Source organism: Neopelma chrysocephalum, unplaced genomic scaffold (genome assembly GCF_003984885.1).
Source record: "Neopelma chrysocephalum unplaced genomic scaffold, ASM398488v2 Primary Assembly neopelma1_124, whole genome shotgun sequence".
Classification (NCBI taxonomy): Eukaryota; Metazoa; Chordata; class Aves; order Passeriformes; family Pipridae; genus Neopelma; species Neopelma chrysocephalum.
Window position 1 is genome coordinate 705,357 of NW_020897786.1, and position 17,122 is coordinate 722,478.

The 17,122-nt window shown below is 48.2% G+C and overlaps 1 protein-coding gene across 7 annotated transcripts in view; it reads right to left on the bottom strand.

Moving 5' to 3' along the window:
• Positions 1–17,122, bottom strand: part of MYO9A (myosin IXA) — a 168,893-nt gene that overhangs the window by 15,548 nt on the left and 136,223 nt on the right. For 4 of the 7 annotated variants that reach the window (XM_027698006.1, XM_027698007.1, XM_027698010.1 and 1 more), the window contains 9 exons: positions 13,649–13,729; positions 12,682–12,792; positions 11,564–11,686; positions 10,629–10,778; positions 9,444–9,754; positions 6,901–8,526; positions 5,507–5,588; positions 4,808–5,020; positions 194–306 (listed from right to left, as the gene is read on the bottom strand). In XM_027698006.1, the coding sequence (XP_027553807.1) occupies positions 194–306; positions 4,808–5,020; positions 5,507–5,588; positions 6,901–8,526; positions 9,444–9,754; positions 10,629–10,778; positions 11,564–11,686; positions 12,682–12,792; positions 13,649–13,729 (2,810 nt within the window). The remainder of the gene's footprint in view (positions 1–193; positions 307–4,807; positions 5,021–5,506; positions 5,589–6,900; positions 8,527–9,443; positions 9,755–10,628; positions 10,779–11,563; positions 11,687–12,681; positions 12,793–13,648; positions 13,730–17,122) is intronic. The other 3 variants (XM_027698008.1, XM_027698012.1, XM_027698011.1) reach the window with 3 other exon arrangements.

The following is a 17,122-nucleotide window of genomic DNA, read 5'->3' on the forward strand; positions in this document are numbered from 1 at the left end:
AACTTAATTGTGATGTGAGCCTGACACCTCTTTTAATTGGCATGTCCATGGTCCCGGGGGAAAGGTGGGATGAGTAACTCGAGCTGGCTTTGGCAGGTGGAGCTCCAGAGGAGCCTGGATGGTTTGACAAGGTCATGGTGAGCAGGAAGGACACAGGACAGACTTGTCTGCCATCTCCAGCCACGTTTCCTACCTGCCATCCGGAGTCAGGCTCTTCTGGGCGGCTGCCAGCTTCCCAATCTCCCCCTGGGACATGGTTTTGTGCAGTTTGGTCTGGCCTTCCCCAGAGGCGAATCGCTGCACCGTCTGTAACGATTCCAAGCATGAAGCCTTTAGAAACAAGACAGTTCTTGGGATGACTTCTTTCCCCAGCAAAATCTAGATATTTCACCTCTTACATCTTTATTTCTATCTGCCCACAGGTGAAAACCTACAGTCCTGGTGAGCCAGCTGCCACTAAAGAAATAGTTTGATGAGTCCTAAAAAAACAGGTGTTTCCCTTGCTCCAACTCTACATCGAGGTCCAACCTTCTTTCTCTGTGAGCAATCAGTGATGAAAATTAGTTTGCACCAAGCCTTGGGTTGTTATTGCTCAGCCTGCACAACTGCTCCATCATCTTGATCCGGACATCCCAGCTCTCCATCCCAGAAGGGTCATGTTAAGCCACGATGAATTGATTTGTGGTGTTGCCAGCCCCAAAGGAACCTTCAACCAGCTGGATTTGTCCCAGCAGAGCTTCCAACTCTTGTTGAGTACTTTGCAGAGAAAGAAGACCAAAGTCTTTATGCCAAGGACACATCAAAATTAACCCTTGAAATTATGAAATTTTTCATATTTAATAGAAAATATCTTCACTTTTGTCACCACTTAAAATGCCCTTGGATCATTTTTTAAGGGTGGAATGAATTTGCAATAATTCAACCTAACAGGATCCCATGAAGTAGCCCAGAAAAAGTCTTGCCATATTTAAAAAATACATCAATTTTTGTGCTATTTTTCAATTGCAGCTGTGATTTCGGAGCTGGACTCCTGGAAGAGAGACTTGCAGTATGAGGAAAGGAGGGAATCAGGTTGTATGGATGGATTCGGGAGATGATGGTCAAATATCTCCTGTAGTTTTCCCATCACCTCAATGTTTCAGCTTAACTCACTGTGCTTTAAAGCATTTTTCTTCTATTAAAAATATTTTAAATAGAATTCTATAAAAAATGGGCTGCAGGGGAGTCGCATTTACCATATTTACTCCTCTTAAATGTTTTATTTTCCCCCCCTTGGACTAACCTTTCTGCGAGCCAGGAGATGGCAGCACATAAGGCAAAATAATCACTGGGAAGTCAGAAACTGCCTAAACCAATAAAGAAATTTTTGTTCCTGTCAGTCCTACATTTAGGTGATGATCACACATGAATTGGGGATGGACACTGGGAAAAACACCAACTCAAACCCCATAAAAGTGATCTCTATCCAGCCCAAACTTACTACTTGTTTTAAAAATTATCTATTAAAATATTTACCCCCACAATACAGCTTTGCTCTTGAGTAATTTCAACCTTTTGAATTTGTAGCTTTAGAAAATCAGGACTAAAGTGCATTTTTGGTGTGAGATCCTTCTGGTTGAGGGACTTTGCAAAGGGGAAGGTCCTTGCCTGGATGGGAAACCTTCTCAGATGTCAAGATGAGCCTCTGCACAAGAAAATCCCCAGCTGGGGAACACCACAAAGCATCAGGAGGGCAAATGGCAATAACTGAGGGTCTGGAGTTGTCTCCTGGACGAAGAGGGGACCAAATACTTTCCCTCTGAAAGAGCAACCTGTGTTTTGCTCATCCCTGAGGTAACTGTGGCCAAGTGACCCATCCCAGCAGGCACAGAAGAGCTTCTTGAAGCTCAATGATCCCTCTGGATGGCTTAGGACAAGAGATCTTCTTTTCTTGCTGGCTCTTCAGCTGTGTTTGGGATCAAGTGGTGACAGATACTTGGACTAATGTTTGTCAATTCATGGTCTCACTGTGGAGGGTGGAACAAAGTGACTGGTTTGTTATCCAGGTCCCTCTCTCTGAGAGCCTCTGCCAAAGGAGGATGTTTTCAGAGGGTATTTCTGGTGTGGTTCCTCTGGCCAAGGCTTTCCATCTATCTGCTGCAGAAAAACTCTCCAGGCTTAGATGCCAAACACAAGGGGTGTAAATACGTGCTGACCATAGCCAGGAGCTGCTCCTTCCACTCGGATGTGTCTCACCACAAGGCAGGTTAATCATCAGCTATTCACCACTAAAAAACTTGAGCAACCTTTGAATTTTGGTCATCGAGAAGCCCCTCAGCCTTAAAGGCACCTTGGAATCAACTGGACCTGAAGCAGCCACCTCAGGTACTGGTGCACCTTGGCTTTCAGCTCTGGCTGCAGATGCTCTTGGTGTTTGCTGCTCTGGGATACCCCAGACGTGGGTCAGGAGCATCGGTTTCCAGTGGAACTCTACTCACCACCTGGGACACACAATCAGTGGCTTGATGGCCAAGAAAAAAACGGGCAAAACAGGCAGTTCAGACCAGTGCAGCTGGTGAGCCATCACATGCTCAGCTTCATGAGGTCGCACGCGATCTCTCTTTCACCCTCCAGCAGCTCTCGGCCACTGAGCAGGACATTAAAGAGGCTTTTTTGGAAAGTCAGAGCTGAGGGCAGGAGCTGTCTGAAGGAGCTATTGATTCCCACAGGAATGGGCCCGCACACGGCAGCCTGAGTTGTCTTCATGTGACCATCACAAGACACAATGGATGTGTCAGCACAGACATCGACCTCCTTGAGTTTGTACCCAACCCAACATGCCCCAGTGCTGCTGTTATCACAGGCTGCCCCACCATCTGCAACACCCCACTGGGCTCTGCTGATAAATACAGATAAACAGTCCCTAAATTTTGCTACTTGTGACGATCCTGACCCAGAAAAGCCACAAAGGCAATGGCTGGTCCCAAACCTGCAATACAGAAGACAGATGGAAACACTGGACGCATTGTCAGGACACACAGACGGAGGGGAGCGCGGAGCACACGACTGCATGGGCAGTGTTGGCTACAAAGCAGAACTGAACCACATGAGGGGGGAAAGTGCTGCCCACCAGTTAGAGCCAGAGGTGGAGAGCAGTGGAGAAGAGGGACACAGGAGAGACAAGAGAGAGTTGGCACCTACTACTACTCGCATGCAGTGAGAGCTGTTAAACCAGGTGAGCAGAGTCCCAAGGAGCACTTCCGAAGAGTGCACATGAGCCAGGATGCTCCCAAGGATGGAGCTTGCCAAGCGCCAGCCCAGCACCTTCTGCATCCCAGTGGGAATGACTCCTACAGCTAAAATTCCCCTTTGTATGTGGGTAGCTCCAGGAGCACAGCACAGTACTCTGGGGACAGCACCGCCCCTTGCTGGGCTACGGCACCTGGGGACATGGTTTGGTGCTGGGTTAATGTTTAGACTCAATGATCTCAGAGGTATTTTCCAATCTAAATGATTCTATGTAAAAAAATATATTTTACTACATAAAATCCTCCCTTTCCCAATCCACGAGCAGGAAGATGTACAAAGATGCAGCCAAGCAATCTCAGTTTATAGACCTGCACCTTTCAATCATGTTTTGAGTACTCCTGTCTCAAAACTCCTGGAAATATATCAAAAAATCCACAGAATTTGCAAATCTCTGCCCTCCTCCAGCAAGGAAATTATCCTGGGAAAACTTAACCTTTATAATAAAAACTCCTGAAAAAAAAGTCATGAAAAGCCACCCTTGGCCACCTGCCTTTCTTGGAAAAGCAGATTTTAGGATTGCATGGGATGTTTGCCGGAGCAGCTGAAGCAGAGGAACAAGGCAGCTCTACCCAACACTCCCCCTGATCTCTCACAGCAGGAGATTATTCCTGGTGTTTATCCACACTTCTATGGGAACATCTCCAGCACTTCAGGAAAACAAAACCCTGAGTGGGTTGCAGGCTGTTGGCCTCTTCTACTCTTGAACCTCTCGGTTTGTGATTTTCAAAAAGCAGCTTATGTGGGCTGGGGATTAAGCCTGAGATGCAAATGCTCCACAGCACAGGCTCATGTAGGACCTGCCAAGGGACAACCGTCGCTGTGCTTGAAAAAAACACTCAGGTTGTTTGGTTTTGTTTTAAACCCCTTGTTTCATCCTCACTCTATTTTTATTGCCCATGTTCCTTGGTTTTGCTTTCTCTAAGACACTGTGTGTCAGCATCGCTCCAATAACTGAGGACTGAATAATCATTGGATAAAAAATCCAAAGTAAAAGGAGGTTCAGGATTTATGTAATTGTCTTTGTTGTCTGCTGCTTTTTGGGCAATATTTACTTTCATTTGTTCTATAGATGTGTGTAGACCATTTTTAAATCAAAAGGTTCCAAGGGGAACTTTGCTATTGAGGTTAAAGCCCCCAGAAACAGGCAGCTGTGCAATACAAGTAATGGTCCAGAAAACCTATGGAAAATGTGATGGATATCGAATCAAGCCAGAAAACATCCCCAGGGCCAAGTAATACAGCTTGGATAGAGCTCTGAGCACCCTGGTCTAGTGGAAGGTGCCTTTGCCCACAGCAGGGAGTTGGAATGAGATGGGCTTTAAACTCCCTTCCAACCCATGCTATTCTTTGATTCCATGATTTTGCCTCTGTTTCTGCTGTGTTTACCCATCTACAGCATCCTTGGGAGTGGGAAAAGAAGCGGTGGAGGGATCAGTGCAGCTAAGGTTAGCAAAGAGAGGCTCCCGCAGCTCCACTTGCTCCCTGGGTTTCATCTCCCCCACCACGTTGGAGAAATTACCATTTCGGAGTCACTGTACCAGGCCTGCCCCAGCCGGGCCGCAGGCACCGCCTCGGGGTCAGGAGGTTGCTCAGAGGAGAGAAGGAACTCAAAACTGCCATCGTAATCATCTTCCTCCGTGTCCCCCTCCCCATCAGCAAAAGTACCTCTAGTCAAGAAATCGGAGCGCGTCCGCGCCATGCGGGCTTTCTTTTTATGGCTCGGTCTGGGAACCTGCTTGACCAAAGGATAAAACAAAACAAAACGAGAAGAAGGGTTTTAAAACAAAAAGGAGATTCTACCCCCGTTGCCCTAAGACATCTCTGAGTGACACCACGCCCTGAGGAGGGGATGTGATATTACGTCCGGGGGAGAAAAGCGAAGGACCAGGAAAAACAAAAACCAGGACAGGACAGTGGAAATGGACAATCATGGGTGTTACTCAAACGGATGTTAAACCAAACCAAGACAAGACGGCGTTTGACAGTGTTTGCCATCAGCACCACAGGATCCTTTCATCCAGAGCTGCTACAAATTAATCCTCCAGGGCTTTTTATTTTAAGACAAGGTGAGAAAGTTGCCGTGCCGTCATATCCCCCTTCCCTGCCTATGCCTTGTGCTTCAGAGTTCACTTCTTTGAAGCTTTTGAGGGAACACTGGCAGAATAAGTTATTTTCCCCCTTTTCAATGAAAATAGAAAATAAACAAGTCCCAACTCACCTCTCCTCTGCCAGACCCCGGCATTTTGAACGGCTTCCGTGCTACCTCCCCCTTGGAAAGGCATTGATGGTTTGCTTCTCTGCTGAGACACAACAGAACAGGGATGTTCCATCTCCTCCCAAAAGCCTTTCCACAAGTGCCCAGCCCAAGCAGACAAGACCAAATTGCAAGTCTGAGGTCATGGGGTTATGGAATCGCTTGGAATTCTTCAGGATTTTAGTTAATACCAAAGTACGAGAAGATACAACTTTCTGCCTGTCACCTGTATCCATCAAGGTGGTTATGGGTGACACCTTTGCACTTTGGGATTCTCCAATGCGATGGTTCTGTTGCAGAATAAAAAGTAAAATGCAGGAATTGTTTTTCCTGTCGCTTATTCTGCGCATGAACCCGGAAAAGAAATTTTAAACAGGAATCTTCTGCCAGAGCATCAGGACAGAAACCATAAGACCACTACGCTTGGAGGTACCTTGAGTTCCCATTAGTTATTCACTGGGAGCTTTGGCCTTGGAAAGGATGCAGCAGGATTTGGGGGGGAGGGGAAGCTTTATTTTTTTTGAGCGAAATGGCCAAAGCCACCCCAAAATTAGGCAAGGCACCTTAAGCAACACAACAGAGAGGGACCAAATGTTGTCCCAAGGCCTTGCTCCAGTCTCCAGATCCCGTGCTGGAGCAGCCCACTGTTAAGCAACGCGATGGAGCTGAGCAACTGTTAAGCCCATTACATGTGTAATTAACTACATATGTGAGCCACACATTCCCAAAAGCGCGTTTGTATCCCAAACTCTCTCCAGAGAGTTGCTGGATTTTAATCTGCAATGGTCAGATTGTCCAAATGGCTCTGCTGGATGTGTTAATTATATGGTAAATGAGGAAAACCCTGACATTTTTTGCCTCATTGAGTTATTTCTACTCTGACCACTCAAAAATCCTAAGAATTTTTTCATCACTTTTTACCTCGAGAAATGAACTCCTCTCACCCTTTATTGACTCCCTTCTCCTGCTGATGTCCATAATTATCTTCCCTGGCTTATATAATGCCATAACAGACTGAGAAATTGTATTTCCAGCTCTTTTCCCCTTTCCTCTGACCTTTGCCTGCCTGTTGCTAGAAGACCAAGAATCACCAAATCTCCTGAGTTGGAAAGGACCCACAAGGATCATCAAGTCCAACTCTTCAGTCAGTGGCCCCTACAGGGATCAACCCCCCAACCTTGGCATTATTAGCACTGTGCTCTAACCAACTGAGCTAAACTCAAACCCACCTTTGTTTCACTACGGGTTTTGTACAATCTCCAGAAACAAAGTTCTGGACCATTTGCAGAAAAAAGTCCCTGACAGAAGAAAAAGCCAAAGGGGAAGCCCAGGAGAAAGCCCACCCTCTTTTTACTCACTGGAGGCCGAAGGGATTGTCTTTTGGTGTGAAGAACATGGGGCTTGACCTCGTCTCCTCAGTGGCCTGGTTGGGCAGCCGAGGTTGCCGGAGGCGCTCTGTCCTTGCGAAGTGGCTGCCCGGGTGGTCCCTGGGGTCCAGAGCTGGTTTGGAATGGCTTCGGGGTTCCAGGCCTTCTCTGCGCTCTACGAACATGCTGACAGGCCGGTCTTTGGGGGCACTGTGGGCTGGAGAGCTCCCCCTGGTCCCAACGGTGAGGCCTTTGATGTCCACCGAAGAGGTTGGAGTCACGCTGGGGGCGGGGCCGTGCTCCCCTCTGCTCTGGGGGTGCAGGATGAGGACTGACTGTGGCCGGCTGTCTGGTTTTTTGGTTGGTTTGAGGGAGGGGTCCTTCATTCTGCTCTGCTCAGTCCTCTGCAAAGCCTCCACCCTCCCTTGCTGCTCAAAGGCTTTGCGTTGTCTTTCCAGAATTTCCTTCTGCTGACGGATCTGCTCCATCATCTCCCTCTCATTTTGCAGCTGAAGCTGCTTCTGCCGTTCCTCCTTCTCCACATTCAGCTTTTCTAGTCTCTTGATGACAGAGTCTGGAGAAAGGGCCTGTGTTGCTGTCACTGTCCCACGTTCCTCTCTCTTGGTAGAGGGCTTCTCCTCTTCCTTCTCTCCCAAGGCTCTGCCCTGGCCTGGCTCAGAGTCCTTCCTGACCTCAGAGAACGTAACTGTCCTCTCCTCTCTTTCCACTGCTTTATTCCTCAGGTTATTCTCCATCAGCTTCACCTTCATGTTGTCTTGTGGTGGAACATAGAAAGTAGGGAGGTTGCTGGAAAGGAGGGATTCTCTTGGGTGCGCCTTTAGAACATTCTGGGGGTCACCAGCCCCGTGCTCTTTCACAGGGAGGTTATCAGGCAGCTCCAGGTCTGAAGGCATCTGTCTGCAGCCAGGCAAATTGCTGTTCCCATCTGCTGCACAGAAAGCCTTCTCCTGCAGGAGAGCCTGGGGACTGCTGGGCAGGGAGTCCATGGAAAACGACTGCACTTCATGCTCGTCTAAGACTAAGGAAACAAGTTTATTACTTGGGGTATCTTCACAGCTTAACAGCTCAAAGCTCCCTTGAGAACTCTCGCTCTCAGGGGTTCCCTGAGGGGAATGAAGTGCCTCAGACACAAGCTCTGTGGACCAGCGCCGCTCTTCCGAGGGTGACAGCCCACCCGTGGAGCGGACCTTGAGCAGCTCCAAGCTAAACTTTGCCTGTTCCAGCTCACGCATCCGCCGGCTTTCTCTCTTTGCACGAACCACTTTTTTCTGGTTGAGATCCTCCAGCGACTTGGGTCTCTCTCTCACGACGACCTCCTCTTCAGTGTCCATCCCACTCTGGCTACTGGCTCTCTCGTGCCTTTTGTACAGGGAAGTATCCAGTGGGTCCATGTGGTTCACCTGATTATTCTCCATCAGTGATTTATGTTGCTCTATAGCTCTCACTCGCTCTTCAAACGAGCTGTCCTCCCACTTGGATGGGTCAGAGCCCCTAATTTCCAACACACCATCTGCCTCCAGTCCATCCTCTTCTCTCCCTGACAGGCCGTTCTCCAGCTGCAGTTCTTTTAAGCGCTGCTCTTTCAAAGCTCTAAACCTGTAAGAAAGCAGAAAAATAAGATATTGCACCCCTGTGCCCACTCATGACCCTTCAAGGCACTGCACCACTGGTACCTCATCACCACCACCATCACCACCTCACCACCATCAGCACCTCTAACAACCCTCCTCGCACATATGGTGTGAGGCAATGCGAGGGCACGCTTGGTTTTCACCCTTCTCCTCTTCTGCGATCTCTGTACCCAAGGACTGCCCCAACGCACCTGGAAGCTCCCCTCGTGCCCAGAGCAGCAGCTCCAGCCTCCATCCTGGTCTAGCTCCTTCGTAAGCTGTTGGAGCCACAAAAGTTTAACCCATTGCACCCCCTTGGCTTCTCCATCTTTGCCATCCTGCCTGGGCTGCCTCTGGAACAACCAGCAGGTACTTGCACTTGGTGCCAAGAGCTCTTTGCAGCTCCCAAATCTTCCACGCTAGGTCAAGGTGCTTCACACTTTGCAGGCAGCACCTTCAGAGAGGGAATCATGACCTGTCCTGTGGCCAGGGAGCCAAGGCATGGCTGGAACCCCGTCCCCTCCAGTATCCCTTGTCCTTGTGAGCCAGCGCAGCAACCAGATCGGTGAGGCAATCTGAGTTAAAAATAGGCTACTTAAACTGGTGCTGCTGCCAAGGGGAAAAAAAAAAACCCTCATGAGTATTTATGGCCTTGGCTTTGCACTGCCTACGTGCTCCAACCTGAAATAGGCTCTGCTTATTCCAAGAGCAGGATGTGCAGCTAAATAAACTCCTTTGTTAGAAAGCATGGAGCGAAGGGCCGGTGCAGGTCGGGAGAGGGTCACAGGTGCCACGAGGGGACACCGGCTCTGCGAGTCACCGCAGTGCCCTGATTCACATCAACTCCCTCCCTCCCCAGCGAGCATCACCACAAAACATATTCCTGCTTAATCGAGGCGTTACCTTTGCCGTGCCAAATATCCCCGGCACGCTGCCTGCAAGCAGACGGCTTTGGTCCTGCTGGCTGTGTACGCCCGCCGGGCACGGTGGCCTCGCCAGGCTGCCTGGATGCTGGTGGCTGCGGTGTGCTGGCGCCGGCGGTGCTCCCGCCAGCAGCTCTGGATGAGATGGGCTGCAAACTGCATCTGCAGGAACCGCCGCCGCTCCACGAAGCCACGCCAGTGGGTCTGGAGAACGACAGCGGCTTTGTCGAGGAGCAGAGGGTCCGGGGATGGTTCGCCTTGTTTTCGGCTCTGGTAGCCCCGCCAAAATCTCTGCAAACACAGTGGGTGGTTCCTTGTAACGGGTGTTCACGGAATCACAGAATATGCTGAGTTGGAAGGGACCCACAAAGATCATCAAGTCCAACTCCTGGCCCTGCACAGGACCATCCCCAACAGTCACACCATGTACCTGAGAGGATCATCCAGACGCTCCTTGAGCTCTGGCAGCTTTGGTGCTGTGCCCACAGCCCTGGGGAGCCTGTTCAGTGCCCAACTGCCCTCTGGGGGAAGAATCTTTTCCTGAGATCCAACCTGACTCTGCCCTGACACAACTTCAGGACATTCCCTCGGGTCCTGTCACTGGTCACCACTGAGAAGAGATCAGCGTCTGTCCCTCCTCTTCCTCTCACAAGGAAGTTGTAACTGCAATGAAGTCTCCTCTCAGTCTCCTCCTCTCCAGGCTGAACAGACCAAGTGCCATCAGTGTTCTCACATCACTTCCCCTCAAGGCCCTTCGCCATCTTCATTGCCCTCCTTTGGACACTCTCCAATAGTTCAATATCTTTCTTAGATTGGGGTGCCCAAAACTGCCACAATATTCCAGGTGAGGCCACCCCAGGTCAGAGCAAAGCGGGACAATCCCCTTTCTCACCTGGCCACCGATGCTGGCCCTGATGTCCCCCCCCCCCGACACAGTTGGCCCTCCTGCTGCCAGGGCACTGCTGACATATTCAGTGTTGTGTGGGGACCTGCCTTCATGCAACCCTTCCAGCTCTGTCTCCCCCATTCCCAACTTATTGTGGCAACAGGAGTCAAATCCTGATGGGAAGCTCCTTCCTCGGAGAGAGGACCTGCTTTTACCCATTGGTTCCATCTGTAGGATTCAGGGGTTTAACTTGCCATGGAACCCAGAACCATGACCCACCTGTATGGTGATGGCAGCACTCCGTAGGCTCAGGAACTGCCTCCTGCAGATGAGGCTGCGGAACCAGCGCTGCAGGAGCGTGATCCGCCGCAGCACCTCCTGGTGCAGCAGGTCCTGCAGAAGCTGCCGCTCCCGCTCCTTCATGAAAACCTGGCCAAAACAAACCAAAAAAACACTAGCACAGAAAGCTTCCCAGCCCACGAGCCAAGTGATTTAATCCTCCTGGTTTCTGTGTCCTGGATGCCCCAGGGAAAGTTGGGAGTTGCTTTTTTGTGAAGCCACTTCTAACATGTTTCTGCAGTTTCATCGCCAACCTGTGACTGTCCAAGCTCTGAATCACAGAGTCTCTGTTTTCCTATCAGGGGAGGCAAAATCATAGAATCCCAGAATACGCTGAGTTGGAAGGGACCCACAAGAATCATCAAGTCCAACCCTCAGCCCTGCACAGGAGCATGCACAACAGTCACATCATGTGCCCCAGAGGATCATCCAAATGTTCCTTGAGCTCTGGAAGCCTTGGTGCTGTGCCCACTGCCCTGGGGAGCCTGTTCACTGTCTGACCACCCTCTGGGGGAAGGACCTTTCCCTAATATCCGACCTAAACCTGCCCTGACACAACTTCAGGACATTTGCTCAGGTCCTGTCACTGGTCACCACAGACAAGGGATGACAACCATCAAATTGAGCTGTGTCTACACACAGATAGAGTTTTTGGAGGCTGCCTTGTTACAACCAGCAACACCAAACAATATTATTCCTTATTATTTTATGTTAATAATATCCAAAGTTTCATTTAAGCCATTGGCTTCTGGCAAACAGAGGAAAAATATCTGCAGTAACAGAACCATATATAAAGATGATAATTTATCATAGAGAAATGCAGGCAAATGTTACATCTGCATCTCTTAAAGGCTGAGCTGAGGGTGAACATTTACCATTGTTCTTCCAACTTGGTAATTGTCTGGATCGAGTTTTATCTTCCGGAAGAAATCATGGATATTGTGCTTAGATGGGCTGACTCCTTGCGGCAGAAGGACATGGAAATGGTTCACAAAATCCTGAGAAGGAGAAAAAGAAACACCAAGATTTGGTTAGGTGGGTCCTGCTGCATCCCTTTCTCCCATAAATAGCAGATTTGCTCCACTGGCCACATGAAATGGGATCTCTGGAGTGAGCACAAGGACAGAGAACATTTTATAGACTGGAGAACACCAGTTTCATCCATCATTTGTCATTTGACGGGAAACACATCAAAGCATGGACCCAGTAATGTTCAAGAGGTTTGCAGCGTGGGAGGAGAGGTTTTGAAGGAGCCATGGGGTCATCCTGAGAAAAAATGCTCTGAATCCTCAGCAAGGGCCATTGTGGAAGGGGGTTACCAGCATCTGCAAAGCACCTCTGAGATGCTCCATCAGTTACTGCTGTGATGACTCAAAGAACAGAGGTGATATGAGAGGAGAGCTACTTCCAAGTAAGATTGGGATCCCTGCTCCCAGCAAAAAATACTGAGCATTTTTCCTTTCCCAAGCAGCTGCTGTGCAGGACACGACACCCGCCCCAAAGCAGCCGCCAGCAGGAAACAAATCGGCACCAGCCAAGCATGAAAGGACTGACATGTGCACAAAACCTGGCAAACACATGGAAAAGAAGAAAACAGGAAAAGCTGGATAACTCCTGAGCAGTTCAGAGGATGCCGATCCCCCTCCCGATGGGATGCAGCCAACACCGACACAACAGGGCAAACGCCGCTCCCAGGGACTCCAGATACAGAAGAGCACGTGCAAATTAGACACTTCTTTTGCAAAAAGGGATCCCACCTTGCAAAATATACTGGTTTTGCTCAAAACTCAGGATGCAGGAGGGATCAGAGCCCTCACTGAGGTCTGGAGCAGCTCATGGGGACCAGAACTGCCCCACGTGGACATCAGACGGTTACACCCACTGCCCTGCTGAGCTACAAATTAATTACCCCAATAAAAAACAGCCTGTAACACTCAGACAACTCTGCTAATGATGCTAAAGATGGTGAAAGACAAAAGCCCTTTGACTCAACCTGGAAGGAGTATTTGCAGCTGTATCCCGACTGGCGAATGCGGACGGTCTCCAGCATCCCCGTGTACCGCAGCTGCCGGAGCACCAGGCTGTCGTTGAACCGCAGGGGCAGCTGGAAGGGGAAAACCAGGCCAAGGATGAGCAAATATTTCCTTTCCCTGAAGCTTTGAAGTGTGTGGAGGGGTAACCGGGTTCAGCAGATGTAGCACATCTGCATGACACGCACGTTGGGAGGGAGGGAACGTAGGTCCCCAGGAACTGCACTAATCCCACTGGGATTGAATCCTGTTTGCTTCTGAGACTTTCAAACACTAACTGGATAAATAAAGCCATAAAGAAAATTTTTTGGATCCCCTGAATTGAATAAGACCCCTCAAGGGCACAGCTAATGGGTAAGATTTTGAGCAACTAAATAATCTCCAAGGCATAAAGCTTCAGTTTTAAATGCCTGGGTAAAACTCTGAAGGATTAATCCTCAAACCATCCCTACTGTAGCCTGCATTTTAAACTGAGGGTCCCTAATCCATGAGACAAATACCTAAAGTCAAATTCAAGAAATATGATGCCTTGTGGAGTCAGTTTGATCAATGAATCTTGTTTTAAAAGGATCTGCTTTTACCCATAGAAACTTTATTTTAAGGAAGCTTTATGGCTCAGACCCAGCACAAGTGGATTTGAGGTTCTGTCAATCTCTATTATGGGTGGCAGGAGCTTCAAAGTAGTCAAAGTCATTTATTAAAGCCAATACATTTTTCATGTAAACTAAAATCATATATTTTCATACATGTTTTTCATAATTACAATAAAAGCTGGTGCAGTTTATCAAGAACAACACCTGGGTGAGAACATCCATTGCTCATGTCTTCTAAATCCAACTCTGTTTGAGGCTTTCTTTTCTTTCCTTTCTAACCCCTGTAAAAATTGGTTCCCAAGCTGATTTTTAGCAGCTTTCCCAGGACAGGACTTACCTTTTCGGCATTGGATCGAATGCACTTGACAAAATAAGGCTCTGCTTGGCCAAGGGTCTCCATCAGCTTGTTGAGCGATGCCTGCAATGGGGAGGACACAGGGAAAGAGAGAGGACACCCCCATGAATAATGAAAATCCAAATGCTTCAATTATAAACCAACAACAAATGGAATAAATGATGAGTGAACCAGGCAGATGGGAAATTATTGCCCCCAAAAGGAGTGTTTCAGCCCAAACAACCTGGCTGGTTTTGTCTTTGCTTCTAACAAAGCAGCAGGAGATAAATATAATTCTGGGATGGATTTTGAGATCCCTAGTTCCACTGGAGCCCAAATCCCATCCCCAAAGCCTCTTCCAGCTATGAAAGTGTGCTCCCAGATAAGAATTTACACCTGGCACCAACCAACCACTGATGGCTTTTAAACACAAATCAAACTTTCCTTTATCAAAAGTGACTCCATTTCTATTTATTCCTGATTTTTCTTTGTCAAAACTTTACCTCTGGCCTAAAACTGAATTCTCTTAATGACAGTTTTGCAAAGGCAAGATGGGGAATTCACAATACTTTTTGAAGCCTGGAACCCCAAATACTTTAGAGGTTGTTTCTAGAGAAGAGCTTCCATATTGGCGTGTTCCTAGCTGAAGCATCACTGAGGATTAAGGCTTTTCCAGGTTCCTTTTTTTATTTTCCCTTATTTCTTGATCACCATTAAAAGTTCTATCCCATAAAAATGAATTCATATTGGCATAACTCCACATCCAGCTGCTCCAGTGGGATGTTATCCCTCCACCTCGCAAATCTTGGAAATTTTGGGATGAAGCACAAGCTCTTTGGATAAAATCATGTTGAAAACTGGAGTGTGTTGAGTCCAGATGCGTTTGGGTATCTCTCATTGCTGAGCTCATCATTGACATGGTATTGGGAATGTGTTCCAGAGTTGATTACTCCTGATTTCAATAGGAGTGGTGTAAGGGATATTCGGTTGTAGATCATAAGCCACTTAGAAATTTTTCAGTACATGAGTTAAATAAACTGGCGTGATATTAGAAAGCAGCATTTTGCCTCCAAATCTGTTCGCAGGAAGCCTTTTTTCCCCCCCTTCTGCTCATTTCAAAGACATCTTTATAGGAAGCCTTTCATGTTTAGAAAAATTTATCCACATCCAGGATTTGGGAAGGAGCAAGGGCTGGATCCCAGGCACGTGCGGTGCAGCTGCTTTGTATGTATTAACCTCATGCAAATATCCCTGTTGTTCCTGTCCCGGGGAGCAGCGGGAATGCCATGACGCGGCAGAGCTCCGCCGGCACGCTCTTGGTTTTCTTAAAATCTGAAATTATTCTTTTTTATACCAAAAAAAAAAAGCCTATTGGGAGCTATCAGTGAGCAACGATGCTGCTGCATCCCACTGTGCCCACATGGGCTGGTGGGAGGGAATCACAGAATCCCAGAATATGCTGAGTTCGAAGGGACCCACAAGGATCATCAAGTCCAACCCCTGGCCCTGCACAGGACCATCCCCAACAGTCACATCAGGTGCCCCAGAGGATCATCCAAATGCTCCTTGAGCTCTGTCAGCCTTGGTGCTGTGCCCACTGCCCTGGGGAGCCTGTTCACTGCCTGAACACCCTCTGGGGGAAGAACCTTTTCCTCATATCCAACCTAACCCTCCCCTGACACAACTTCAGGCCATTCCCTCGGGTCCTGTCTCTGATTCCCACATAGCAGAGATCAGTGCCTGCCCCTGTTCTTCCCCTCACGAGGAATTTGTAACTGCAGTGAGGTCTCCCCTCAGTCTCCTCCAGGCTGAACAGACCAAGTGCCCTCAGCTGCCCCTCCAGGCCCTTACCCATCCTCGTTGCCTCCTTTGGATGCTCTCTAAGGGCTATAACCCCTTTGCTGAAGAGCCCTGTGAAAGCCTGGCAAGCGGAGCGCTCCCGGCACCAGGAATTGCAGGAATGGGCTGGAGCTGTGGCTGCTGGCCCCGCAGGAGGGGGTGTTTCCATTCCCTCAGCAGCCAGAGCTGCCCCACGCATGGCAGATGGTCCAGGCTCCTTCTGCCATCTGGCGCCAGCTCCGGTCATCAGGAATCCACAAGGGACACACGAGGTCACGGATTAACCCCGTACCCTGTTCCTTTGTCCCTGTGCCTGCAAAACTTTCCAGCCACCCACTCTTTCACCACCTGTATCGGGTCTTTCAGGGGGTGAGAAATTGTTTCATCCCTGCCTCGGGGGCACTACAGGATAATGGGGAGGGTCTACATTTTTAGGTCCCAGTGGCTCAGTTTTCTACCAGGAATGCCATCCCTGCTCCTGGAGCACCCTCCAAGGCAGCTATTTCCCTCTAGATTACCCTAAGCATAGGGATAGTCAAAATCCATGGAGATGGAGCAGCTGTGAGCCCGGTGTGGAGGCATTAGGCACAAAGCAGAGTTTATCCGCGAAAAACCAACCCCCACCTCATAAGAGGAACCATTTGTGTTTCCTGCCCGTGACCCAATTCCATGCACCACAATTTGATTACTCTGCTCTTGATTGGAAAAGCCATCTCGCTGCTTTCTCCCTCCAAATGCTTCTCTCTAACAAGTGTTCAATGAAATCAGTGGTCTTTGATTTGGATGTGTTGGAAAAATATATCTAAAAATATCAGTTGTGCCCCCTGAGGCTTTTCAAAGTTTGGTTGGAAGGGTGAACGGGTTTGGGGAAGGTATTTCACTCCAAGACATCCCTGTTTCAACCCCTCCATGAGTATGAATTAAACTCTGCAGAAGTGGATTTTGAGCAGAACACCACCAGACTAGACAAAGCTTAATATATAAATATAAAAACATACACATAAATAAATGTATATATATGTATAAATATATAAATACATAAATCAGACATGTCAAAGGCACTGGGGTCACTTTGACCCAACTGGGAAATGCCTCCAAGTCTACTTGAAGTATATAAATATACAAATATATAAATACACAAATATATAAATATATACACAGATGTACATTCTGCAAATTATATATATATTTATATATATGTGTGTGTGTGCATATATTTTCAATTATTTAATCTTATCCACACCTACACATGGATACTTTCTAAAAATGATCCATATCTCCAAGAAAACCCTAAACCAATCAAAATTAGAAGTCAAACCCAGCCCAGACTTGCTCAGAAATCAATTTTTCCCTGAAAAATTGCTTTCTAATATCACCACCTGCTTGTGCATGTGTCTTGGAGCAGTTTCCAAGCCCTGCTGCACATACAGAATAACAACAGAATCATTTAAGTTGGAAAAGACCTTTAAGATCATCGAGTCCAACTGTGAGCCCAGCACTACCAAGCCCTTGGGGGATGATTTTCCCTGCAGCGATTCCCAGGGATGGGTGGCTGGTGCACAGCAAATGCTGGATGGGTCCCTCCTCTGAATTCTCAGCCCGCCTGGAGATAGTTCAGCATGATTTTGACCTTTCTGC